The sequence below is a fragment of the Diabrotica virgifera genome, chromosome 9 (genome assembly GCF_917563875.1).
Source record: "Diabrotica virgifera virgifera chromosome 9, PGI_DIABVI_V3a".
Taxonomy (NCBI): domain Eukaryota; kingdom Metazoa; phylum Arthropoda; class Insecta; order Coleoptera; family Chrysomelidae; genus Diabrotica; species Diabrotica virgifera.
Window position 1 is genome coordinate 175011609 of NC_065451.1, and position 27859 is coordinate 175039467.

The window sequence follows — 27859 nt, forward strand, 5'->3', positions numbered from 1 at the left end:
TCTAGTTGTTTGATCTTTTCTTCTACGGTCTCTACACTTTTCTGCATCTTATCGAATGTTCTAGAAACTTCTTCAAATTTCTCGTCGTTCTGTCTACAAACGTCTTTAATTACTTGAGAAACACTTTCAAATTTCTCGTCGCTTTTTCTAGAAGTTTCATCGATCTTTTGAGAAACACTTTCAAATTTCTCGTTGTTCTGTCTACTAACTTCTTCAATCGTTTCAGAAACAGTTTTTAATTTCGATAAGATTACTTGTTCTGCTGACTGAAAGTGGAACGTCTCTGGGTCATCTCCGTTCTTCGTGAGGACATCCTTGAGTCGTGCTTGTAGGACTATCTTGCACCCACTGCTGTCTAATTCGTACTCTTCTAATTGTTCACGGAGCTGTTTTATGGTTAGTTCTTGTAGCAACATCTTTGGTCGGCACACACGTACTTTTCGAAATGTCAGTCTTTCCGAATACCGAACAATCAACGCACTTCAATTATTCCCGACGAACAAAGTTCAAAAGTCTTTCCGAATACCGAACAATTAACGCACTCCGATTATTCCCGACGAATAAAGTTCAAAAGTCTTTTCATTTATTTACACTCCACACCGGACATCAATGCAGCGGTTATTTACTGTAATAACTTATAATTACAAAGAAACAAGCGGTTCGTATTTATATACGATTTATTTATATAACAGTACAGACGAATTTATTTTTACAGACTTTACTTTTCAAACTTTAGCTTAAAACTAACTCTAATAACAGAGCGCGCTCCACAAATAGCCAATAGGTCCTGTTCTCGAAATGTCTACATATCCCTCGGCCTAATGAATATTCTGGAGATCTTCGCTCACAGCGCCGTCGCTTCTGTGACGTCACGGCTACTGTTATTCCGACGGTTGGAGCCGGGGACTGTTTATTGCGCGTGCGCCGATTCGAAACTCATTTAATAGGTACACATGTGGCAAGTTTTTTTTTAAAGTCTACAACAGGAAAAATATGCAGTTTTATTTTATTATAAATAAATTAATTCCTTATAACAAAACTAAAGCATCCTTGATATTTAGTAATGCGTTAGTTAGACCGCTCTACTCGAGTTACTTTAGATTAAAAAAAATAAAGCAAATTGCTCTATAATACATAAAAAGCCGAGAAAATACATTTTATAGGTATACCGATTTTGAACTTTGAATGATTTTTATGACGACTGGTGATTATTGATCATTATATGATGATGAATGAAGTTTATTTTTGAATACTCGTACCTAAGTATCATTTTTTTGCAATGTGATAGCAAATGAAGCAAAAAATGAAATCTACCGAAATTTGACGGTTTCTACCGAAAAATAGGAGCAGTCTCCCGAAATTTTGTACAAGATCTGTGGCAACACTGCAACCAACACGTGTGCAAAAAGACAAAAATAACATTTCTCTTCTGTCGTTCTGTCATTTCGTTGTCATCGGCAATCCGGTTAGATCTGTTAGTAAGTAGGTTATATTTTTGAAAAATGACTCAAAATAATGAAGATACAATAAAAGCCCTAATGAGTTTGGGCTTAAGTGAACAAAAGGCAAAGGAGACTTTAAAAAATACCACAGTTACCTCAACTCTTCTCAAAATTCTTCATGAAGTAAGTACTTTCCCTTCAATATTGCACAATAAACTCATCATCTTTCCCTAGGTACGAGGAGTAAATGTATCAGATAATCAAATGGTCTTGAGACATTGCTGTACCAGCTGGGCACAAAAATTAAACTGCAGTTTCCTCATTTATATCTTCTTGTTAATTATACGTCTTCAAAAGTCTGTGAAGCTCTAAAAGTGTTGCAGAAGAAACTTAGTCCATAATAAATGATTTGAAATAAAACTAACACAGCTCAAACATTTTCCCTTTCAAACCCTGAAAATCTAAATAAATACTTCCTGTAAGCTCTTTTTCCATCATTTATTGTATGTTTTCTCTTAGTCTCTCTTTATCTTCTAGGTATACCTACCTCAATTCCTGTTAAGATTAATTTATTGCATATTTTTTTGATTGATCTTCCCTAATCTATTCTCCATGAGTGTTATTGTTTTTTTGAGTTCTTTGTTTTCTTTCTCCCATTTTTGCTCTTTCGTTTCTGCCTCTCTTTAAATTTTCCATTTCTACTTTGTTCTAATTTTATGCAACTTTTGTTCTACAAAGTTTTTTCACCAAGTCAATACTTTTTGAGTTATTTGCGAGTGAATATCTTCATTTTTCAACAAACATTTTTAAACACTCTTTCCACTAATAACTCAAAAAGTAAGTATTTTGTTGAAAAAAATGTTCTTAGCGAAAAAATATAGCCTGTAGAAAAGTGAACAAAATGGTGTAGTAATTAGGTCTATAGACCTAGTATAAACAGAGATGTAGCTAATGAAAAATAGGTTCATATTCATCAAATTGCAAATTGAATATTTTATCGTGAAATACTGAAAAACTGATTACACTTTTTTACAGTGTTTAAAAAACTGTGTTTTGTATAAAAAAAATTGTATTATCAAAAGTCAACAAGTTACGCTCAAAATAAAGATACTCCTTTTTTTTAGTAAAAAAAATCGGGAAAATCGCTCCCTAATTAGCATCTCAAATGAACTTAATCCTACCACTTCACAAGTTTCTTTATTCGTGTATGTATTGTTTATATGGTCTGTAAGTTTCATCAGTTCAAAGTCCTCATTTTTGAAAGGGCTGTAGTTGAAAGGTCTTGAACGAGTCACTAATCACAAGTGTATGCAAATTTGAAACACCAAATCTGAACCAATTTTTGTCTTACAGAAAATTGTCTTGAAGCCGACTTATTTGGGTACTGTTTGAAATTTTTGGTATCTCTAATAATTTTTAAGTTATTTTGAAAAAAAAAAAATTTTTTAAATTAAAAATTTTAAAACCATTTTTTTTTAAATAAGCACTTTGAATTGATGAAACTTACAGATCATATAAACACAACATACGTAAAGCAACTTGTGAGGCGGTAACATATAATTTCATTTAAGTTTTAAGTTGCTAATCATATGGGGTGATTTTCCCAATTTTTTGCTTACATTTGATGCTAGAAACTTTTTTTATACACACAGAAATAAAGCTTTGTTAAACACTGTAAAAAAGTTGTTATTAGTTTTTCCCAAAAAGTGCTTTATTTTTTTGGATATTTCACATTTAAATATTCTATTTGGAATTTGGCGAATATGAACCTGCTTTTCATTAGCTATATTTCTGCTTTTACTAGGTCTACTAGGTGTTTTTTTTTGTTGAAAAATAAACATATTCACTTGTAAATAAAAGTTGCTTAGAATTAGTCAGTTTATCCATTTCCGGACTTATTTTGAACATATTATGTTTTTTCACCCCTGGAAAGGGATGAAACTTACCCCCAGGGCAAAATCACACATAGGTTCAATATCACTGTTTTTCTTTGAAATGTTAGCTATGCTTTGTTTAGGCCAAATTTCATGTCAATCCAAGCGGATCTTTAAAATTTATAGCAAAAACCGTGAGAAAGTGTACTAGTTATGGTTAAGCACTTTTTTGTGATTTTTTCAAACTGTGGGAAAAAAATTTTTAAACATATTTAGTACAATTCAAAGAATATTCAAAAAAAATTCAAGGCAAAATATTGAAAAATAAGCCAACAGTGACAAATTTTTACTCACACCTCAAAAAAAATGAATTTCATGGTGGACATTAGAACTCATCATTGGATCATCTGAGACAAAAAATTCAGAAAGATTTTATTAGGTTATGAGTTCCTCGAAGTAACGCTATCGAGTTTTTTAGTTTTAAGGGTTTTTGAGTTTTTGGTATCACTCAGAAATCAAAATAACGAAATATTTTGTAAAACAGTTTTTGTTTTAACAGTTTTGAGAAAAACGCATTTAGAGTTTTGACAATCTTTATTTTCAATTTCTTTTGCATGCATGCGTGAGACACCAAAATGTTATGTGTAAAAACCCTTTAAATGTTACAAGATCTTAAATGGCACTACATATTCTTAATAGGTAATAATATTGGATGTTGCAAATATTCCTGGATATTACCCAGGGCAACACAGGACTCTAACCCACGTAGATGTAATGTGAAAGGGATGGACCTCACAAATTGAGAGTTGAATGTGAACTAAAGGTAAAGGAACTTTAGAAGTATGTCAAAGACAAACTGTCAATGCAACGTTATGAACTGTTGTATTGTTACTTCAGCCAAAGAATTTAAAGTTTATGTTGATATTGAAAATAAAACATGATCAAATATCCATATATTGAGGTTAAAAATATTCGAACCTAAATGTAAAAAAACTGTGAAATATGCAATGATTAAATAGATGAATATGAAAAATACTCGATGACACTGTTAACCCAAGAGACTCAACTTCAAACTACCTGAATATAAATGGATGAATAAGGAAGAACCCACCCTGATCCTCCACCCTTCTTCATTATTATTTCCCTATTATTTTAGGGCTTTTAACACGGATTATTTGTTAATGTGATATAACCCTTGTCTTTTAAAAAAATATATCTTTTACAAAGGATCCAGTATTTGTAAAAAAAACTCCTTAAAATGTATGATATACTTAAATCAATTATCTTTCACTAGGTACGAGGAGTAAACATATCCGATGGGGTTGGGACATTGCTGTACCAGCTGGGCACAAAAATTAAGCCGCAGATTTCCCATCATTTACCTATTCTTGTTAAATATATCGCTTCAAACAAACTTGATACTACTTTGAGAGTGGACAAAGCCATTGAGTTTGCTCTTTCTCATATAAAAGAATTAAATACGAATGAGTTGGAAACCTTCTGTGGTGTCGGTGTTGTAATAACGCCAGAACAAATCGAAAAAGTAGTTGAGAAGTACATAAAAGACAACAAAAAGGATCTTCTGGAGAAGAGATACAGATTCAATACTGGGCCACTCATGCAGAAAGTTAGAGCTGACTTGGTGTGGGCAGATGGAAAAGCAGTAAAAAGTGAAGTGGATCTTCAGGTAATTTTTTAATTATTAATCTTGGTTTGTGATAAAAAGCTAATTTTATGTTCCATATATCATTTTTTGACCTTAGGTGAAGAAATAGGGTTATAAATAATTATAGTGTGTGATAAAAATTTGCTATACTTGTGTTTCATAATCTTATTTTTTTATTTTATTTATTAATGGGTTAACCCCAACAGCAGTAAAATACAATTAAGAGCGTAGGCGCAAAATATCGTGCCAATGTGTTTTAAATGCATTTATTTTGTTCGAATCCTGAGAAAACTAATAAATATTTTTGAAAACTTTAAAAGCAGAATGAAAGATTGCATTATAGACCAAAAAGCAGCGCTGAAAAATCTCTTTGAATTTACTAAAGCTAGATTTTTCACAGTTGATTACTGTGAGTGTGTAGAGAAACATACTGCGGTCGGTCAAGCGAAACTTAGAACAGGGGTTACTGAGAGGGCATCAAAGTTGCTTTCCTACGAATGTAATTAAATCCATTTACTAAGGCTGAAAATCCGTACACACATTCTAAATTAAATATAAATAAAAGTTATTATTGGGACCGTGCAAGTTCGGCAAAGCGACCTCTATTTCTACGCTCTGTACTTTTATTCGCACTTTTAATTATATTGGCCAATTATATTAGTCCTGGTTGCTGGATAATTGTCAAGACCATAGTCCAAAAAAATAATAAGAAGAAAAAATAAGATGCAGGTTATGTTTAGCAAACGTAAACAATTGTATGTAGTAAAATACAATTAATTAAATTTACCTTTATATAATAATTGCATATCATATCAATATTGTGGAGCAATATATAATTTATCTGCGTCAATGACAGAAAGTATGAAATATACGTCAATTTGACAATTTCAATTGACAATATGAATTATTTAAGATAGTTGCAATATTTCTCCGCGACTCGCGCACGGTCGTTTCTCGTTTCCCTTTCCAAGTACTTGCACACCGCGAATAGTCGGTCAGCTGTATGACGGGACAGAGCCGGTCGGTCGGCCCCAATAGTCGATTTAGGAAATGAAGCATTTTGGCTCGCAATTTTTTCGTCCAGCATGGATTTATTTGAAATTTTCACAGAAAGTAGGGAATAGTCCAAGGATCATTTTCTATATCATGCCGCTATCATACGCTAAAACCTTAGGGGTGGTTGCCACGCCATCTCGGGGGTGGGAATTTTTTATTACATTTTAACCATGTAATTCGATGTAAACTGATTCTAAGAAAAAAATGTTTTTTTACATTTTCTTCGTAAAACCATTGATTATAAATATTCCTCTAGATAGCTCACCTCTTGGTAACCGAAAGATGTATCAACAACTAGATGGCGCTACTCGAAAACCGTATCGAGATTTCTCATTCCCTCTCTGACTTGCGAGGAGGTAGGAGTAGTGTCAGGGCCGAACTTACCCTATAGGTGTATTATCTGTGACAAGTGTTGTGACAAGTTATAGCAAAATTAAAAAAAAGGACTCACATTTTAGATAAAATGGCCTCTGTAACGCATAAGTGTGTTTACGCGGGATCTTTTGAAAGAAACGATGGAACAAATAATAATATATATATTTCTTTAAATTTCCCCTGAAAGACGTATAAGTCCATTCTTTCACGGTTTTTGGTCTAAATTTTAAAGAACCGCTTGGATTGACATGAAATTTGGCATACGTATAGCTTACATGTCAAAGAGAAAAAGTGATATTGTGCCGATGTGTGTTTTTTCCCTGGGGGTGACTTTCACCCCCTCTTTTGGGTGAAAAAATATATGTCCAAAATAAGTCCGGAAATGGGTAAACTGACTAATTTTAAGTAACTTTTGTTCTATAGAGCTTTATTATTCTATTAGTTCTATTAGAGAATTATGACAGGTGATAAATAGCAGTCTGATTTTTGCATGAGAGTTTAATCTCTGTTCGGAGAGTTTAAGTCTGTTCTGTCGGACAAAATAAATGTGCCGTTTTCGTGGTCTGACCGTTCCAAATTTTTAAGCTGTTCCACAATTAAAACTGCCCCTGTTCCAGTGTTCCCATATATCAAAGTTTGTCCGACTCGACACCCTTAAGCTATTAACAAATTTTCAGCTTGCTATTAATCAAATTTTTTTTCATACGCGGGATCCAGACCTATAAGTATTTTGTTGAAAAAAACGTTCTTAGCAAAAATATAGCCTATAAAAAAGTAAAAAAAAAATGTTGTACGCGTTAGGTCTCTGGATCTCGTAGAACCAGAGTTATAGCCAATGAAAAATAGATTCATATTCACCAAATTTCAAATAGAATATTTCGACGAGAAATATCCAAAAAATTAAGCACTTTTTGGGGAAAACCCATTATAACTTTTTTAATTAAAGTGTTTAAAAAAAGCTTTATTTTTGTTTTTACAAAAAGTTTCTAACATTAAATTTAAGCAAGTTACGCTCAAAATAAAGTTGGTCCCTTGTGTTTTTGTAAAAAAAATCGGGAGGACCACCCCCTAATTAGCAACTTAAATGAAATTAATCGTCACCGCTCCAAAAATTATTTTATTTATTTGTGTTTATATGATCTGTAAAGTAAAATTTTTAAAAATTTAAATTTTGAAAAATATGCTTTTTTTCAAAATAACTTACAAAATTTACAAAATTGTTAGAGATACCAAAAATCTCGAAAAACAAAAATAGTCTTGATTAAGATTTGGTGTTTCTAAATTTGCATACATTCGTGATCAGTGACTCGTTCAACCCCTTTTAACTACAGCCCTTTCAATAATAAGGACTTTGAACCGATGAAACTTACAGATCATATAAACAATATATACACAAGTCAAGAAACTTGTGAAGTCGTAACGATTAAGTTCATTTAAGCTGCTAATTAGGGGGTGATTTTCTCGATTTTTTTACCAAAACCAAAAGGGACTAACTTTATTTTGAGCGTAACTTGTTTAATTTTGATGCTAGAATTTTTTTTTTTTATAAAACAAAAATGAAGATTTTTAAACACTTTAAATAAGTTGTAATGAGTTTTCCCCGAAATGTGCTTCATTTTTGGTTATTTCACGTTAAAATATTCCATTTGGAATTTGACGAATATAAACCTATTTTTCATTAGCTATAACTCTGCTTCTACTAGGTGTAGAGACGTGATATATACACCACTTTTTTAAATTTTTTACAGGCTATATTTTTGCTAAGAATGTTTTTTCGACAAAATACTTACTATTTGAGTTATTTGCGAAAAACCGTCTAAAAGCGTGGTTATTTTGTTGAAAAAATGAACATAGTCACTGCCAAATAACTCGAAAAGTATTGACAGTGAAAAAACTCTATAGAACAAAAGTTACTTAAAATTAGCCAGTTTATCCATTTCCTGACTTTCTTTGGACGAATATTTTTTCACCCATAAGAGAGGGTGAAAATCACCCCCAGGGCAAAAGCACATATCGGCACAATATCACTTTTTTTCTTTGACTTGTTAGCTATGTGTATGCCAAATTTCATGTCAATCCAAGCGGTTCTTTAAAATTTAGAGGTTTTGCAATATTTTACCGTTAAAGAACGGACTAGTAGAGCGCACAAAAATTTGGCAAAAAAACTGCGGAATTATTGATATTATATTGATGGATATCAGTGACCTGAAACAGAGGGTAATTTGCCAGCATCATTATGCAGTGGAACATATTTACCAAAGTGGCCAAACAAAGTTATTAAGGAAAAATGCTGTTCCTCTAAAATTTGCACAGTTAGCAACTGATTTAGGTGAGTACTCAACTTTGGAAATATTTTTATGTTTGCCTAATGCGCTTTGTCAATGAGAATAATACTATTAAAATATATTTTATATAAAATCAGTTGATATTGAGTGATTTATATATTTTTTATACAATTAAATCAAAAGAGATTTTTTTTAAATATGAATGCGTTGTTAGTATCGCTCCAAAAATAACGGAGATGCTTGTTTTGCTTTAATTAAAATTATTACACATACATTTCAATGATTACCTATTTTAGGTGATACCCCACCAGTATTATGCTCTACATACGTTTATTGCGGTACGAAACGTAAAAAATCTACAAGTGGCGATTGTATGGTTAGGTCAACTCCATCGTCTAAGAGATCAAGTAGTAGTCTCAGTGATATTTCCAGTTTTGATATTAATTTGCCCACAAAACTTGAAACTGAATTGACGGAGAAGGTAAAAAAATTGGAGTATCAAGTAAATGCTTTAAAGAAGAAGTGCCGTCAGAAGAACAGTCAGCGTTGTAGAAGAACAACAAAAAACAGAAAATCGGCAACAAAATTCATGATAGAGGTACTGTTAGAAAATAAAAGCATATACGTGCACACTTTTGTTAATATGCAGTTTTCACACAAAACTCGTTCATAATGGAGTCACAATGAAAAGGATTTAGCTCTGGCCATTTATTATAAGTCTCCTAGTTGTTAAAAATTTTTAATTAGATCTCTTAACTTTATCTTACCTTCACTAAAAACAATTCAAACTTGGTTGCGTGTCATAAAATTAATAACTGGTTTAAACATTTCCTTAATTGACAAGTTGAAGAAAAAAGTAGAGACAATGGATGAGTGGAAAAAAATTTGTGTGTTAATGTTTGATGAAATTTCTTTGAAAAAACAATTGGAGTACAATAAATTAGATGACATTGTAGAAGGGTTTCAAGATTTAGGTGCTTTAGGAAGAACAGAACAAACAAACTTGCCAACACAGGTCTGGTTTTCATGATGCGCAGCTTGCTACATAAGGCTACGCGGCTTGCTACAGGTGGTCCAATACATAGCGACAACTTAAAAAACATTGTAGTTGAAGTTGTTTCAAAATTACAAAATATTGGGTATATACCAAAAGTGTTGTGTGATCAAGCATCTAATAATAGAGCTTTATTTAAGCTGTTAGACGCATGTAAGGATCAGCCTGCAATAGAAATAGGAAATCAGAGGATTTTCACTGTGTTCGATACACCCCACTTATTAAAAAGTCTAAGAAATCATTTTCTTAACAAAAAGTTGACGTTTTTTGCCGATTCTAAACAAATATCGTGGCAAGATATTGAATGCACATACAACATCGATAGAACCCTAATAATTTTCAAAAAATGCGTGTAAAATTAGCAGCACAAATTTTTTCCAACTCAATTGCCTCAGCAATATCAACAGCAATGTCTGTAGGGCAGTTACACACCAAAACGGCTTCTCTTACTGCCGAATTTTTGAAAATTATAAATAATATTTTTGATGGTCTTAACAGCAAATATTGTAGTGATAGTAATCCAAACAGAAAGCCAATGTCAACTTTAAGCAAGTCAACTGAAAACTTAAAAGCAGGTTTAGAATATTTTAAAAAAATTAAAGTTTTTGAAAATCAAAAAGAGAGAAATAATATTCACTGTCTACACGGCTTTCAGTGGACCATTTTCTCAGTTTTATGTTTGTGGGAGGAACTTCAAAAATAATATAATGTGTCATATCTTTTAACATCTTTTCTGAACCAAAATCCTCTAGAAAATTTTTTCTCTATTGTGCGCAATAGAGTTAGTCTAGTGCGTTCATAAAAAAACATGTGTTTTTACTTAATAACAGGCGGTAGCTGGTTTGTCTTTAGTTTCATGCGTGGAAGAGAATGATGCTAGATCAAAAGTATGTGTTTTATCTCGTCAGGTATTAATGACGCACGGGTAAATAATCGTGGACTCAACTGAATGTTAAACTACACTATTAGCTTTAGTTTTTGTATACAGTAGATATTAACAAGTATTTTATAATATCAGGAAAACAATATCAGTATGTCTTAAAACATTGGAATCATAGGGAAACTTTTTTATTCAGTTTAGGGAAAAATGTATTATTGATAAAAACTTGCACGTCCTAAAACTCAAAATGAAAGAATCAGATGTCAAATATTATGAGTTTGTTAAAAAATATTAATTCTTCTCAAGAGTAATATACCTTCATTTTTAAAGTACTTTCATATAAACATGAACGTGGTTTTTAATTGTTCTCGACTTTTAATAATAAAATGTTTCGATATTGTCAATAATGAAAGTACTTCTTGAGAACAAGAAATAATAAATATCTTTTTTTCCTAAAATTTTAATTTTACTATCTTAGTTTGAAAAGAATTAACATTCAAATATACTTATTTACTTTGTTTTTAAATATGATCTAATTAGTGATGTTTTAAACTTTCTAATCCTGTCCGTTTATCAGCTTTTACTTATTGTTCCTAGGCAGATGGCCCTCAACTATTTATATGTTGGAAATTCCCTGTCATTTTATCAGTATATATGTATACCAAATTTCATGCCAATCCAATGGATTCTTTAAAATTCGGAGGTTTTGCAATATTTTACCTGGGGTGAATGGGTTAGATCTGTAAAGAAATTCTGTATATCAACTTCAAATAGTTTATTTCGCATTAGTTCTGAAAATATCATTCTTTTACAAATTGCAAAAAATAATTTACATGTGAATTATCACTGCTAATTTTATTATGTATTTTCTATTTTGTTGTTTTTTGTAGTGTATTAATAATTAAATAATTTTTAAGAAACCTCTTCACTATTTTTATTAATCAATTTTTAGCGTTTTATCTGAAGTAAAATCGGAATTCCAAAATAGAGATTACAATCGCGTTAAAATTATTTGTTAAAATGCTGAATACTACCATTATATCGTTGTCTATTACGCCATCCAAGCGACTCAAATTTATTTTTCAATCTTGGCAAAAATTTCAATAAATGTCGCCACCGTCCAGCCAGTTAGTACTTAGACTTGAGGGGCAAAGAGGTGTAAGTGGGCGGAGTTTAACACTGAATTCGGTTTTACCTAAAGGTGAGGTATCTATGTACTTATTAATCAATGGTAAAACTAATATTTTTCGAGTTATTCGCGCTTGAAAATATATAACAGTTTTTCGACGAAAAAATGGACTTTTTTAGAGGGTTTTAGAGGGTTTTAGAGGGAAAAAACTAAAGATATCAAAATTGTATCTTTTAGTAACACAAACCAAATTCTTTTCCAATAATATCTTTAAGACCAATACAAACCGAGATACGTCATGCCAAAGGTTAGCTTTTTTCGTCAAATTCATAATTTGAAATATTCAAAGCCAAATATGTAATGGAAAAAATTTGCATTTTTCGAGGAAAACTTAATTAATCTTTTTTCAAGTATACAATTAGACCTTTCAAAAAATAATAATAAAAAGTTTCTAGCATGAAAATTAAGCGACTTATAATTAAAAAACTTAAAGGGCTCGAATAAGGGGGTGTTTGCTGGCAAATAGAGGTTTTAAACAGCTATATCTGGCTAACTATTCACTGTAATGAAAATCTGTGCACATGGTGATTTTAGTCATTAAAAACGCTACAATTTAGTAGTTTATAATTTTTTTCACATCTTCAGTATTTTCGGAGATATTTTGAAGTAAAAGGTGAAAAATGCCAAATTGCAAAAAATCAATTTTTTTAAACTCCAATTTTTCCAAAATTAGGCATTTTAAATAGGTCAAACTCCTTGAGTGCATTGATAATATAAATATAAAGGAAACTACAGAAAGGTGAAGACCAATTTTGAATTAGGAAGGTAGTTAGGGGGTTGTTTTCACTGATTTTTTCGTAGAGAAAAGCAGGTACCGACATTTTTTTGATTATAAGTCGCTTAATTTTCATGCTAGAAACCGTTTACTATTTTTTTTTTGAAAGGTCTAATTGTATTCTTGAAAAAAGATTATTTAAGTTATCCTCGAAAAATGCAAATTTTTCCTATTTGGCTTTGAATATTTCAAATTATGCATTTGACGAAAAAAGTTAACCTTTAACATGCTGTATCTCGGTTTGTATTGGTCTTAAAGATATTATTGGAAAAGAATTTGGTTTGTGTTACTAAAAGATATAATTTTGAAATCTACAGTTTTTTTTATTAAATGCATATTTTTCGAGGTATTCTCAAAAAACCTTCTAAGAAAGTCGATTTTTTCGTCGAAAAACTGTTATTTTCAAGCGCGAATAACTCTAAAAATATTAGTTTTACGAAGAAAATGTAAAAAACATTTTTTTTTCTTAGAATCACTGTTTCCATCGAATTACATGGCTAAAATGTAATTAAAAATACCCACACCCGAGATGGGGTGGCAACCACCCCAAGGTTTTAGCGTATGATAGCGGCATGATTAGAAAATGATCCTTGGACTATTCCCTACCTTCTGTGAAAATTTCAAGTAAATCCATGCTGAACGAAAAAATTGTGAGCCAAAATGCTTCATTTCCTCAATCGACTATTGGGGCCGACCGACCGGCTCTGTCCCGTCATACAGCTGACCGACTATATATTACGGTTGAAAATTTAGTAGTAACGTTTGTTGAGTTTTGGTTGTTTATAAACGATTATTTTGTCCTTGGAGGATGTATAATTTGTATGTTTGGATGTATATGCTTTTTGTGTGAGTCAGTGAGAGAAGATTTTTGTTGTAGAGTTTTTTTGTTTTGAACGCCTTGTTAGCAAATCAACAACGTTCATTCTTTTTCAATAAACATTTTTGAGAAAACACTTGAAGCCTGGTCGGCGATTTGGATTCCCAGTTTTTTTTTAATTGAAATGGTACTTTTTCAATCCTTTGGTGGGATGTACTGGGAATTCTCTTATTGAGGTATCCGTTGGTGTGCTGGAAATTTGGGGCACGTAAAGATTTGTCTTGGAAAATCCTCTAGAGATTAATTCGATGTTTATTGATGGCCAGGCTGAGAGTCGTGTAATAGACCCTTTTGTATGTTAAAGGGTGTTCCGGTAGTACAAAATTGTATGTATTTATCGATCCTGTTTAAAGAAGTAATAGAAGTACATTTATTTACCAGATTTACATTTATTCAGTATATTGGAAATAATAAATTTGGCAGATTTATTTAGAAGTTCGATATTTGACGTGACATTTTGACAAAATTTAAGGAAGATTGCAGTGTGTTTATCCAGGCAAATGATTTTTTTATTGAAGGAAATAAGGACGGTAATAGATTTTATTTTATTTTATGGGAGAAAACAAGAAAGAACAAGGTACAATTTAGATTGGGTTAAGGGGTCTAAAAAGGGGACTAAAATACAATGATTTTTATATTTATGTGAAGGAAACAGCTGGTTCTGGTTTATTTTTTTTAATTAATTACTTACTTTTGTTCTTATAAACTATTGAAATCAAAATTAATATTTGTATGTAAAAAGGGACTTAAAATTTTGTTGACATTATATTCTCTATAGTTATCTAGTGTTTTATTTGAACTGTCATGTCTCATGCTCATCTAAATCAAACCAACTAATTAAAAATAATAATTCCGACTGAGAAATAGCTGTGGTATATAATAACTTTTATTTATATTTAATTTAGAATGTGTGTACTGATTTTCAGCCTTAGTAAATGGATTTAATTACCTTCGTAGGAAAGCAACTTTGATACCCTCTCAGTAACCCCTGTTCTACGTTTCGCTTGACCGACCGCAGTATGTTTCTCTAGACACTCACAGTAATCAACTGTGAAAAATCTAGCTTTAGTAAATTCAAAGAGATTTTTCAGCGCTGCCTCTCCGTCCATTATTACTGAGGGCCGAACGTCCCTGAAAACTTCTATGTAGATATAATGTTTATTTTAATAAGTTACAGGGGTGAAAAAAAGAAAAAATTTAATATGATTTTTAATTTCAAATATCTCGTTCAAAAAAACTCTTTGGTTATTCCAAGATACTTTCATTCTGAGTTTAAATTTTTCAAAAATACTTATTAGTTTTCTCAGAATTCGAAAAAATGAATGCATTTAAAACACATTGGCGCAAAATTTTGCGCCTACTCCATTAAGAAAAAGTTAGATTCCACGAATTATACATCTAGACAAAATTAATAAACTTATGATTGAATAACTAAACATAGTATCTTAAAGTTAAAAACATTAACATGCATTTAAGTAAAATAAATACACACAATTAACCAATTCGCTTTTAGTTTCGCCGGTAGCGCTCTCTCGCGATTTGAAACTTGTACTTTTCTTGTAAAATGGGTGTATGTGAAATATTCGTATGCATGTTTGTAAAAATTCTCCTTCTGAACATCAGGAAATAAAGATGACTGTAATGAGCTGTTAAATAAAATATGTAATGGCATGGTAACAGTGCAAACACATTTTTGAGAAAATTTGGAATCCTGTCAGATCTAGCCGTAATCTTATTTGAAGGAGAAATTATGCAATCAAAAATATCAATGAGACATTATAGGTCTGGATCCCGCGTATGAAAAAAAAGTTGATTAATAGCAAGCTGAAAATTTGTTAATAGCTTAAGGGTGTCTAGTCGAACAAACTTTGATATATGGGAACACTGGAACAGGGGAAGTTTTAATTGTGGAACAGGTTAAAAATTTGGAACGGTCAGACCACGAAAACGGCACATGTATTTTGTCCGACAGAACAGACTTAAACTCTCCGAACAGAGATTAAACTCTCATGCAAAAATCAGACTGCTATTTATCACCAAATGGGCGTTTTAATGAGTGGAACATGTAGAATATGTGAAATGACAGGAATTATGACAGGTGATAAATAGCAGTCTGATTTTTTGCATGAGAGTTTAATCTCTGTGCGGAGAGTTTAAGTCTGTTCTGTCGGACAAAATAAATGTGCCGTTTTCGTGGTCTGACAGTTCCAAATTTTTAACCTGTTCCACAATTAAAACTGCCCCTGTTCCAGTGTTCCCATATATCAAAGTTTATCCGACTAGACACCCTTAAGCTATTAACAAATTTTCAGCTTGCTATTAATCAACTTTTTTTTTCATACGCGGGATCCAGACCTATTATAATTTGTGCCAACATTGTTATTGACGGGGGTATTGGAAATCTGAAGGTTATTAACCACAGGGGTATAAACAGTTTGAAAGTTCTTGTAAAAATTAGCAATTTCTTGCCCATTAGAAGCAGACTGATCCATGTAATGTAAATGTAAAACATAGCATTTGGTAAAATGTGACTAAAGTAGAAGCCACAGTTAGAATGCAGTGTTGGTCTTACGACGCGCAGCGATGCCGCTCATGTCGGCACAGTGGCAGGTGCGTGGTAGTTTGGCGATAGATTGTAACGTCCTGATCGTAGCAAGACCAGGGCATTAAGCAACACCACACTGCTGGGAGGAACGAGGGGAGGAATTCCTCGAACATCCCTTAGGATATTCAAAAGAAAAACGTCCACTGTTCCATCCATCAGAATGGTGGTCTGCCCGATTGCTCAGCCCTGGGTTCGTTTCCTGTTCATTCTTCCCTCACACCCATCCCAGAAAGGTACAGGAAATAAAAAGTTTACCAAATCATTTTATATACACTATTTATTCAGATAAAAAAAAATTAACAAAAATCATTCTATTATGTACAGGCAACCAAATTAATTTTCTAAAACTGTGACCTAGGCCCGGCCCCAGGGGTGGGCGAACTGGGCGGCCGCCCAGGGCGGCAAATTCAGGAGCGGCAAATTTTAGAGGAAAGCCAATTTTTGAAATTGAAGAAATAATAACTTATGTTTTTAACATTATAAAAAATCAATATTATAAACAAGAGCGGCAAAACTGCAACTGTAAAAACGAGAATTAAGTAAGTGAAACAGTAACAATTGCAAAGTTCATTCGACGGAAAATCGACAACACCGCCTTCTTCTTCATCGCATAAGAACAGTAGGATTAGAACTAAACTAAATTTACTGAAATTCACTTAAAATTAACTTTACTGAAAATTGATGTACCTAATAATAATTATTAGAAGCAAATGGCTGAAGCTTTGTCCAGCCTCGCTAAATCTCCAGCTTATCTACAGTTACAGCGACAGTAGGTAGAACTAACAATTAGACTAGAATCGGGCAAAATCATAGATGAAGAAACACAAAAAGTTCTAAATTCAGAAACAGGTCATTGGAAAAATGTAATAAGTACAACGACTTATAAGAGTATAGGAACTATATTAATAATACAGTTATTATCACAACAGTGTCTTTCATTGAGGGGCGATCCTGATAAACATTTTCATCAAAACAATGGTTATTTTTTAAGGTTTGTGAGCTCTTTAAAAATGTTGATTCTGTTTTACAAGAGCACATTAGGAGAATAACTAATGGGAGTAACAAGCAGCATCACTATTTGAGAAAACGTATTCAAAACGAAATTATTCAGCTCCTCCATGACCAAATCAAAAATAAAATTTTAAACTTTTTGAAAACAGCAAAGTATTATAGCATAATTTTAAATTGTATATCTGATATTGTTGGGTGGAACAGATATATAACTATTGTTGTACATTTTGTCGATTTAGGTTCTTGTTTACAAAGTGTTAAAATTGAAGACCATTTTCTTGGATTTGTGCCTGTAGTGGGAGCCCCCTGGCTTAGGAGTTACAGAGTCCCAGAATGAACCGGGAATACCTTTGGAAGATATGAGAGGACACGGGTATGATAATGGGGCAAACATGGAAGAGAAGAACTTGGGAGTTCAAAACAGAATTTTGAACATGAATCCTAGAGCGTTTTTTGTCCCATGTTCTAGCCATTCACTTAACTTAGTTGTGAACGATGCTGCAAAAGCCTCACAGTTTGCAGATTCTTTGTTTTCCTTAGGGACAAAAATTTACAACTTTTTCTCAGCATCTATTCATCGTTGGAATTTGCAGAAAAATCATATTTCTAGACTAACATTGAAACCTTTGTCCGAAACTAGATGGGAAAGTAGAATAATTGATGCAATTACTCCCATTAAATACCAAATTGAAGAAATTTACGATGCTCTTGTAGAAATCACTGTGAATAAAATTAACGATATTGGTTACTCATGAGGCAAGCTGTTTGGCAAACCAAATCCGTGATTTTACTTTTCTTTGATCTGTGGTAATATGGCATGACATTTTACTTCACATCAACGTAGTCGCGTATGCAGAGGATTTATATGGGAGCGTATCAAGCTATCAGTTTATTAAAAAAATCGGAAATACATTAAGTCTCTCAGAAGTGATTTAACATTCCAGGGCTATTTGACAGACGCAAAAGAGCTCATCAAATTTATAAATTGAGAACCCGAAAAGGATGCACAGTACCTAATGGCCAGAAAGAGAAAAGTGAAAAGACAATTTGGCCATAAGGCTGAAGATGAAAGTGTGAACTTAGATCCAGAGACACGCTATAAAGTTGACTTCTATTTAAAATTTATAACATAACCGTTAATGCATTAAGTGATAGATTTCAGCAAATTAAGGGCCATGGTGAAATTTTTGAGTTTTTGGGTATACCAATAGGTCGGGCGAGGGGCGGCGGTTGCCGATCTTGCCCAGGGCGGCAAAATCTCTAGGGCCGGGCCTGCTGTGACCGAGACCCTGCTGGTCACCGGTATAAAAGTTATAAAGGTAAAAAATTTACTCAGCTTTAAGTCCTCTTGTCGGAGTCACACAGTTCTTATGGGAGGTCTCCAATCTCTGTAGAACTTTCTGTTGCTGTCGGTAGTTGTGGGAATTCTAGGGCTATCTTGTTGAAGCCATTCTTCTGATGCATAAGTAGATCAGTAGTTGGATCCAGGATACTGTGGCTGTTGCGTGATGTCGCTGTCGCGTTCTGCTCTCCAAGATAGTTTTCTCCAGCTACAGTTTGCTTCCCATGTAGTGTTCGCCTGCAGCTTTATTCCCAAGGTAGAGGCTAGAAAAATTCATACAAAGATCAGTTTTCTCCCAAAAGAAAAGCCTGATTAGAAATAAAGCTGAGTATCCAAAGAAATACGATCTCAACAAAATCTCTGATCACAGCGTGGCATTATAAAAAAAATAAATAGAAACAGAAAGAAATAAAATATAACTATGTACAGTTGCGGTCATTAAATAGTTTACAGGATTACGTATCTAGGAGCCGATTTTTTTTAAATTTTTACCCCGTGTAAACGCACCTTTTACGTCAAAGTGACGTTACCAGTGGTGTACCTAGAATAGGTTGATTAAAATTAAAAAATCAAAATAATATAAATAATATATTTTACAAAATTTAACAAAATGAAAAGTATAAAAGAAGTCTTTTTGAATAAACTTGATTATGATATTAATAACGAAAATAAGGAAGTCTGGTTTTAAAATACCCTTTTATTTTAAATCTATTTTATATTAAATATTGATAACCACATCTTTGTTTGATTTTCCATATGCACATATGGCTCACGTTTAAATCTGCAGCAACTTGCCTTAGTGACCAACCTTCTTCGAGTTTGGCAACTGCTCTTGCTTTTTGCGCATCACTCAAATGCATTCGAATCATTTTGGAGGAATTTGATATCGTTTTATTTTATTTTTCAACATTTCTGAAATTTTTGACAAGCATTGACTTTTTCAAATTTTTTGACTTTTTTATCAAATCCGTACGACACTGTTATTTTTGCAGTATTACGATGTAAAAATTAAAGTGTAAACTATTCAGTGACCGTAACTGTACAAGAAAGAAAGTAATTATTGGTATATTCCATGTCAAATCACTCAGGCAAAAAATTTTGGATCTCCGATTTGTCTGAAAATTGGTATATAGCTTCTGCGGGACGTAAAAATGAGATATTTAAGGTCAAAAAATCTTCTTATTTTTTTCTCAAAATGTGATTTTATGCGATTTTACAGTGATTTTGTGTTTATTTAAACAAATTTGCATTTTCTGTCGTAAAGTATCAATGAAAAACATAATATTTTAATAGAAAGGACTCAAAAATGTCATTATAACAAGTTATTTTGAATCAAAACAAGTTTTTGATCAAATTTTATAGTGTAAAAAACGTTAATCCTCCATTCCCAAAATACATCATCATCGATTTGGCTGAAAATTTGCCCACAGATATCCAAAAGATAGAACTTTAAGTGGTTAGAAGGATTTGAATTATATTACAATACCAAAAAGTTACATGCAGTAATATCAGACTCAAAAGTATATATTAGTCCAGTCGGGATAGCATTTGACCTTGAATGCCGAGCTGCCCAAAATTTGATTTTTCTGATCTTTAAGGGAGTCAATAGTAGCCTAAATTTAAAATCACGAATGAATTCCTCCGTTACGTTAGCCGCCATCTTGATTTTAAAGGAGAACCTGTTTGGCTCAATATCTTCGCCATTTTTAACTTTTCGACAAAAATGGTAGGAACTGAAATTGTTCCAAATAAATCGTATTTACAATTATTACAATTTCTTTTTAACAATTTTTGTCGTGAGGTCGATATTTTCGAGTTAATTTTACTTACAGTAGACGCCTATATTTTTGACTATAATATTGCATGTAACTTTTTTGGTATTGTAATATAATTCAAATCCTTCTCACCACTTAAAGTCCTAAGGTTTGTCTATCTGTGGGCAAATTTTCAGCCAAATCGATTATGATGTATTTTGGGAATGGAGAAAAATGTAAAAAACGGTATTTTAACGTTTTCTACACTATAAAATTTGATCAAAAGCTTGTTTTGAATCAAAGTAACTTGTTATAATGCCATATAATGACATTTTTGAGTCCTTTCTATTAAAATATTATGTTTTTCATTGATACTTTACGATAGAAAATGCAAATTTGTATAAATAAACACCAAATCACTGTAAACTCGCATAAAATAACATTTTGAGAAAAAAAGAAGAAGAAGATTTTTTGACCTTAAATATCTTATTTGTACGTCCCGCAGAAGCTATATACCAATTTTCAGACAAATCGGAGGTCCAAAATTTTTTTTGCTCCAAAATTGAGTGATTTGAAATGGAATGACCCTATTATATACCAATAAAAAGAAATAAAATTAGAAAAGTTTTTATGCTTTATTTCAAGGAGGAAAGTAGGTATCTGCTATGCAAAATAAATCAGTAAAAAACTGAGACTAAAACTAGATAATCAAACTTACCCGTATGTTTAACGGCCTAAGCACAAACACAATAATTTATGCGATATTGTCACTTCTTTACGTGTCAATGGAAAAGCTCGGGTACAAATTTGTATCGGTTTAAATACCTTAGTAGAAGAATTCGACAAATTAATTTGACGATAGTAGGGTCGCTTGTAGAAATATATAGTACGAGGAACAAATACTAAGCGGAGCTTGGTGTAGCGTTCAATCGGCTGATTGAAACGTTACAAGATTGAGAAATCACGGGTCCTGATGCTCCGCTCGGGGCAAACCGGCAACGTGGTCAGCCATTCTCACGTAAGAAATACATCGATATATGCTACCTCCATTGCATTCTAACTGTGGCTTTTAGTATAGATAGAACATTTATCATTAACATATCATAACTATAAGTTTTTGCATTTTGTCCTAAGAAGTGGAAATTTACTGTAATTGGCATCAGTGCGATATTTCACATAAAATGAGGAGCAGACATTTTCTCACATGTCAAAATTCCAAGTACATGGAAAAACCATTTAGGAAAAAGTATTACTAAAATCTTGCTACCTATATAATAAGTACCTATGCACTGGCTAGTTGGTCTTTACCAAAGCCATCAAATTAAATAAAAAAAAGTACTTATGTATATGTAGTAGTGAAGTGCTACAGCCTTGCCTTCAATAAAATTATTTGACTATAATAAGATATTCATTCAAGCTTTTGTAATGTTTCCTTTATTCTTTCTTCATTTTTATTTCTTAGATATATGATATGTTAAATATTGAAGGTTTCTTTATTTTTATTTTTTTTTATTCTGAGCACAGGTTGGTATGGTTTCTTTATTTCTTGTTCCATTAGCATTGTCCATATAAAAGTATGGACAATGCTAATGTTTCTATAATACAAATACTTCATCTAATTAATTTTTATTTTTAAGGTTTTTGATCTGCTTGGACCCAAGACTGAAGCAGACTTAGCACCTGCTCCCAAACCGGATAAAAAAGCCAGTAAAGTTACCAAAAATGAAGTCAAGCAAACTAAAGATGTGCAGAAAGTTGAACAAGAACTGGGTAAGCATGCAAACATCAACTGTTTTTTTTTTGTAAATTCAATACTTTGATTAAAATTATTGTGTCTTGGAGTACTCTTGGTACCAAAGTCTCAATCGTCAGATGCTATGTATTTTCTACCTTATTATACGGAGTAGAGGCCTGGACACTTTCCGAAGCTTCTTTAAGAAAACTCGAGGCATTCGAGATGTGGTGTTACAGACGCATTATAAGAATTTCGTGGATGGATCGTGTGACTAATGTTGAGGTCCTACATAGAATTGGCAAGGAATGCGAGATTATTAACACCATCAAAGAGCGCAAACTAGAGTATCTTGGCCATGTTATGAGGAATTAACAGAGATAAGGCTTGTTGCTACTCATTCTTCAGGGCAATGTATTTGGAAAGAGAGGACTCAGGAGAAGAAGGATATATTGGCTTCAAAATCTGAGAAAGTGGTTCAATACATCGACAACCAGACTATTCTGAATAGCAGCAAGCAAAGTTAAGGTAAGCTATGATGATCTCCAACATCCGGAATGGATAGGCACCGCAAGAAGACGAAGAAGTACCTTTTACAGGTATATCCACTAGGGCTGAATATAGGTTATCAAGTATTTAGGTCTGGATCCCGCGTATGAAAAAAAAGTTGATTAATAGCAAGCTGAAAATTTGTTAATAGCTTAAGGGTGTCTAGTCAAATAAACTTTAATATATGGGAACACTGGAATAGGGGCATTTTTAATTGTGGACCAGGTTAAAAATTTGGAACGGTCACACCACGAAAACGGCACATTTATTTTGTCCGACAGAACAGACTTAAACTCTCCGAACAGAGATTAAACTCTCATGCAAAAATCAGACGCTATTTATCACCTGTCATAATTCCTGTCATTTGACATATTCTACATGTTCCACTCATTCAAACGCCCATTTGGTGATAAATAGCAGTCTGATTTTTGCATGAGAGTTTAATCTCTGTTCGTAGAGTTTAAGTCTGTTCTGTCGGACAAAATACATGTGCCGTTTTCGTGGTCTGACCGTTCCAAATTTTTAACCCGTTCCACAATAGGGATGTTCACAAAAAATTAAAAAGTCATTTCAAACATGTAAAACGATTAAGAAACACCCTAGGAATAATTGTCCAAAATTTCAACAAAATTGAAAAAGCCTTTCTATAAAAAATCTTTATTAGAAATCTAGCATTATTTTAAATTTCAAGAACGCTTCTCTATTGGCCTGACGTCACTAGTTGCATACCCCAAGCGCGCCATTCTCATAGTGTTACTGTTTACCTGTTTGACGTTTCAGGTCATTTTATTTTGTTCTCTTCTTGTTTTATCAGGGTTAAAGTGGAGTCTTATAGTGAATTTGTTTAGTTTAAAGTGGATAGACTGTTTGTAAGGACATATTTTGGGTTTTACAAAAATAAACAAATAAAATGGAAGAAGGTTTTCAGAAAGCCGATTCGTATAAACTACCGACTGTAGTGTAGATGTAACAATGGTGTATGATTTATTGGCATCTTGTAAAAAAATAAATCTACCACAGCTTTACTGAGTGTATATTCCATATAATTTTCCATGTCTTCTTTAAGCTAAAAAAATAAATGCTTAATACTCCACAAAAAAAAAGAGAGAAAATTGTATGCATGCATTGTACGCATGCATATTGTATACATACATTTTGGCTGGTTATTACTTTACCTTGGTTAGGTGTATTAAAAATATTTTTATTCTTCTTCATGTGCCTTGTCCGTTGTGGACGTTGGCTATCATCATGGCAATTTTAATTTCATTTGAGGCGTTTCTGAATAACTCGATCGATTTTTGTCCAAATCATTGGTGTAAGTTTTTAAGTCATGAGTGTCTTTTCTTCCGGGTCCGCGTTTGCTCTCTATTTTACCTTGGGTTATCAGTTGGAGTATACGATATTTATCATGCCTCATGATATGACCGAAATATTTAAGATTTCGTTTCTTAATTGTAAAAGAGATTTCATTTTGTTTTCCCATTTGACGCAATACCTGTACGTTGGTGTGGGTCGCCCAGGATATTTTGAGGATACGTGGGTACACCCACATCTCGAATGCCTCTAGCTTTTTCATTAATGTTTCCATTATTGTCCAGGCCTCTGCGCCATATAGCAAGACCGGAAATAATAACATTTTAGCAGCCGCATTTTTAGTGGGAGAGATATTATGTCGCAATGGGTGAAAATATTTCTCATGCATGTTGTTAAATTTTGCTATGTCCTTTTCAACTCTAGATCTTATTTCGGTTGTTTCGTATTTCGAGTTGACAACTGTTCCAAGGTAAAAAATATTTTTGAACTTAAGTATTATACATTTTCATTTCAACCAATCTTTTCACTAAATTATTAATGATTTTAATATAATATAAAGTCATACCTACATCCACATGTAGTTATTTCAAGGTTTACTTTTACTGTATGTATTATTAGAATCCCGTTTTTAGGAATATACCAGTTTAAGGAATACAAATTTGAGGTCCCGAAACTTTTTCATTTACTCTTTAAGGGGGTAGGTGCAAAATCTTGGTCCAATGCTATTTAAATTCATTCATTTTTTTCGAATCCTGAGAAAACTAATAAGTATTTTTGAAAAATGTAAATGCAGAAAGAACAATTACATTATTACCAAGGGCCGAAAGTCTCTGGAAAACTTCTATAATGTTTATTTTATTAAGTTAGTTCTTTAAGTTAGTTATTTTAAGTTCTAGCTGCAACAAACCATTTCTTTTTCTGTTTTAAATTGGCTGGAACGGTAATAAAAATCTTGTCAGAACTGTTTTTTGATGTATTTACACACCCAGGAACAAAACACCACTTATTTGGCTTTATTTTTAATAATTAAATACGTAAAAAACTGCGCACATTCAAATACACTGAGTAAATAAGTATACAAAACTAGTCGTCGATCAAAGAGGTTACGACTGCTGACGTCACAGACCGTAGCCTCGCTGCAGGGTACCGTTTTTCTAGCCTCCAAGAAAATCAACATTATGAACTCATTTATCTTAAAAAATATACATTTTTAAACAGTTTTATGATTGTTACGTTTTTATATACCTTGTAATCTATTGAATTTAACTATATTTAAAAATTAGTGAACATCCCTATTAAAACTTCCCCTGCTTCAGTGTTCCCATATATCAAAGTTTGTCCGACTAGACACTCTTAAGCTATTAACAAATTTTCAGCTTGCTATTAATCAACTTTTTTTTCATACGCGGGATCCAGACCTAATTGGAGGCAGTATGCATCCCTGTCATACTCCTCTCTTTATTTCTATTGCTTCTGTCATTATGTGATGTAATTCTGTCAATATGTGAGGTGATATTCCACCCTGATTATTGCAAATTGTTCATAATATACAGGGTGTCCCGAAAATATTGGTCATAAATTATACGTTATACCACACATTCTGGGGTCAAAAATATTTCGATTGAACCTAACTTACCTTAGTACAAATGTGCTCATAAAAAAAGTTACAGTCCTTTGAAGTTTCAAAATGAAAATCGATTTTCTTCAATATATCGAAAACTATATATCGAGATTTTTTATTGAAAATGGACATGTATCATTCTTATGGCATTAACATCTTAAAACAAAATTGTAGTGAAATTTGTCCACCCCATAAAAAATTTATGAGATTTTGTTCCCTTAAACCCCCCCAAACTTTTGTGTACGTTCCAATTAATTCATTATTGTGATACCATTAGTTAAACACAACGTTTTTAAAACTTTTTTTGTCTCCTAGTATTTTTTCGATAAGCCAATTTTTATCGAGATGCGGCTTCTTTTTCAATATATTTACGTAAAAATTTTATGGGGGTTTTGTTCCTTTAAACCCCCCAAATGTTTGTGTACATTCCAATTAAACTATTATTGTGGTACCATTAGTTAAACACAGTGTTTTTAAAACTTTTGCCTCTTAGTCTTTTTTTCATAAGTCACCTTTTATCAAGATGTAGCTTCTTTTACAAAATATACCTAAAAATGTAAATTATAAATAAATTTTCAGATTATTAACAGGTCTCTATAATCGTACTTAACCATATGCAAATATGTGGTGGATTCGACAAATATTCAAAATATCTCGATAAACACTGGCTTATCGAAAAAGTACTAGGAGGCAAAAAATTTTTAAAAACATTGTGTTTAACTAATGGTGCCACAATAATAATTTAATTGGAACGTACACAAAAGTTTGGGGGGTTAAAAGGAACAAAACCCCCATAAAAATTTTATGTGTGCACAAATTTCACTTTAATTTTTTTTAAGATGTTGCTGCCATAAAAATACCACATGTCCATTTTCAATAAAAAATCTCGGAGAGTTTTCGGTATATGAAAAAAAAGTCGATTTTCATTTTGTAACTTCAAATGGCTGTAACTTTTTTTGTATGCACTATTGTATAATAGGTAAGTTAGGTTCAATCAACCTACTTTTGACCCCAGAATCTGAGGTATAATTTATGACCAATCTTTTCGGGACACCCTGTTTATTGTGGATTATTTGTAGATTGGTTAATGCCTGTTAATGGGTAATTTCAATAGATTTAACATTCTGGAATTTTTTTCCAACATAAGTAGATATCACTGGTAAACACACAGTTTGCTCCCGGAAATTTTTTTACTGTTTCTAGGTAATTTGGGTCTGCTGAATCCAAAAATGCCACCAGATTTCCTCCATCAGATCGCTTTCAGAAAATACGGCGACATATCACATTTCTAACACATAGGGCAATTTAACGCAGCACTACCTACATATATGTAGTAATGCTACCCATGAAATAAACAAAACACGAATAAAAAGTAAGATATTTATTGTACAACAATATACTTACAAAAATCATGACACATATCTGCCCAAAAATACTTAACTTTCTATCTAACCTTACCAGCGTCGCAGCAAAAATGTGTTACTCGGCGTCGCCTAAAAACTTCCTTTTATATGATTTTCTTGCAAAGGCTTTAAAAGGAAGGTTCCTTTGAAGACTCCAGCAGTAATCTGCCATCATGTGATTGCCTTATCTCCCCTGATACCTCTCCTCCATCGTTTTAATATCTTGGTTGAAGCGTCCCCTTTGTTCCTCACTAAGGTCACCAAGATTTTCTGGAAAACGGTCTAAATGGCTGTAGAGGTATTTTAATTCTCATATGACAACCGTGTTCGTTAAAGCTGTTGAGCATTTCTTGCCCATTTCATACCCAATTGGTATACTTCCATATTTGTTGCCATTATGTAGGACACACTTTAAACTTCGTTTGGAACTATCGATAAATAGACGCCAGTGATCTGGTGTACACTCCGATACACCCATTTCTTCTAACAGTCCTGTAATATTGTTATAAAAAACCATATCAACTTGCTGAGAAAAAAAAGGCAAAAGATCTTTTTCTGTATTACGGTAGTATGTAATTTTGGTGTCTGGGTGAAGAACATTCCTTTGTTTTAGTCTGGAGGCAAGCAACTCGGAAGAATCCTTTGAAAGGTTCAAAGCTCTGATAAGATCGCTTAGCTCTTCTTGAATAAAGCGCTCAGGATGTGTTGAATCCCCTTCAAAATCACTGTCGTCTTCCCAAATCTATTAGTCTGTAGTTCGTCAGATAACATTTCGACATTATACTCTAGTAACGTAGGTAGACTGCTAAATATTGGAATGGGTATCTGCTCAAGCTGATGTGGAATTGGTCTTATTGCTGAATCCTGGTTAGGATGGTCTTTGATGAATCGTCAAAATGATTTTTTGGTTCCCTCCTTTCGTCCACTGTCGCAAGTTTTCAAGACAAGTTTTTCACACTACATGTGAAGCCCAGGATTTATCTTTATCTCCTAAATGAACTCCAAAATAGCCTTGATATGCCCTTTTGTCCATTTGCCCATTTGTCTCAGGATTT

General features: G+C 32.7%; 1 protein-coding gene across 1 annotated transcript in view; it reads left to right on the forward strand.

Moving 5' to 3' along the window:
• Positions 1-1431: 1431 nt before the first annotated feature.
• Positions 1432-27859, forward strand: part of LOC126891946 (probable glutamine--tRNA ligase) — an 81389-nt gene continuing 54961 nt past the window's right edge. Inside the window, exons 1-3 of the mRNA XM_050661291.1 lie at positions 1432-1625; positions 4611-5003; positions 21823-21955. Coding sequence (XP_050517248.1) covers positions 1503-1625; positions 4611-5003; positions 21823-21955 — 649 coding nt within the window. The 5' untranslated portion in view covers positions 1432-1502. The remainder of the gene's footprint in view (positions 1626-4610; positions 5004-21822; positions 21956-27859) is intronic.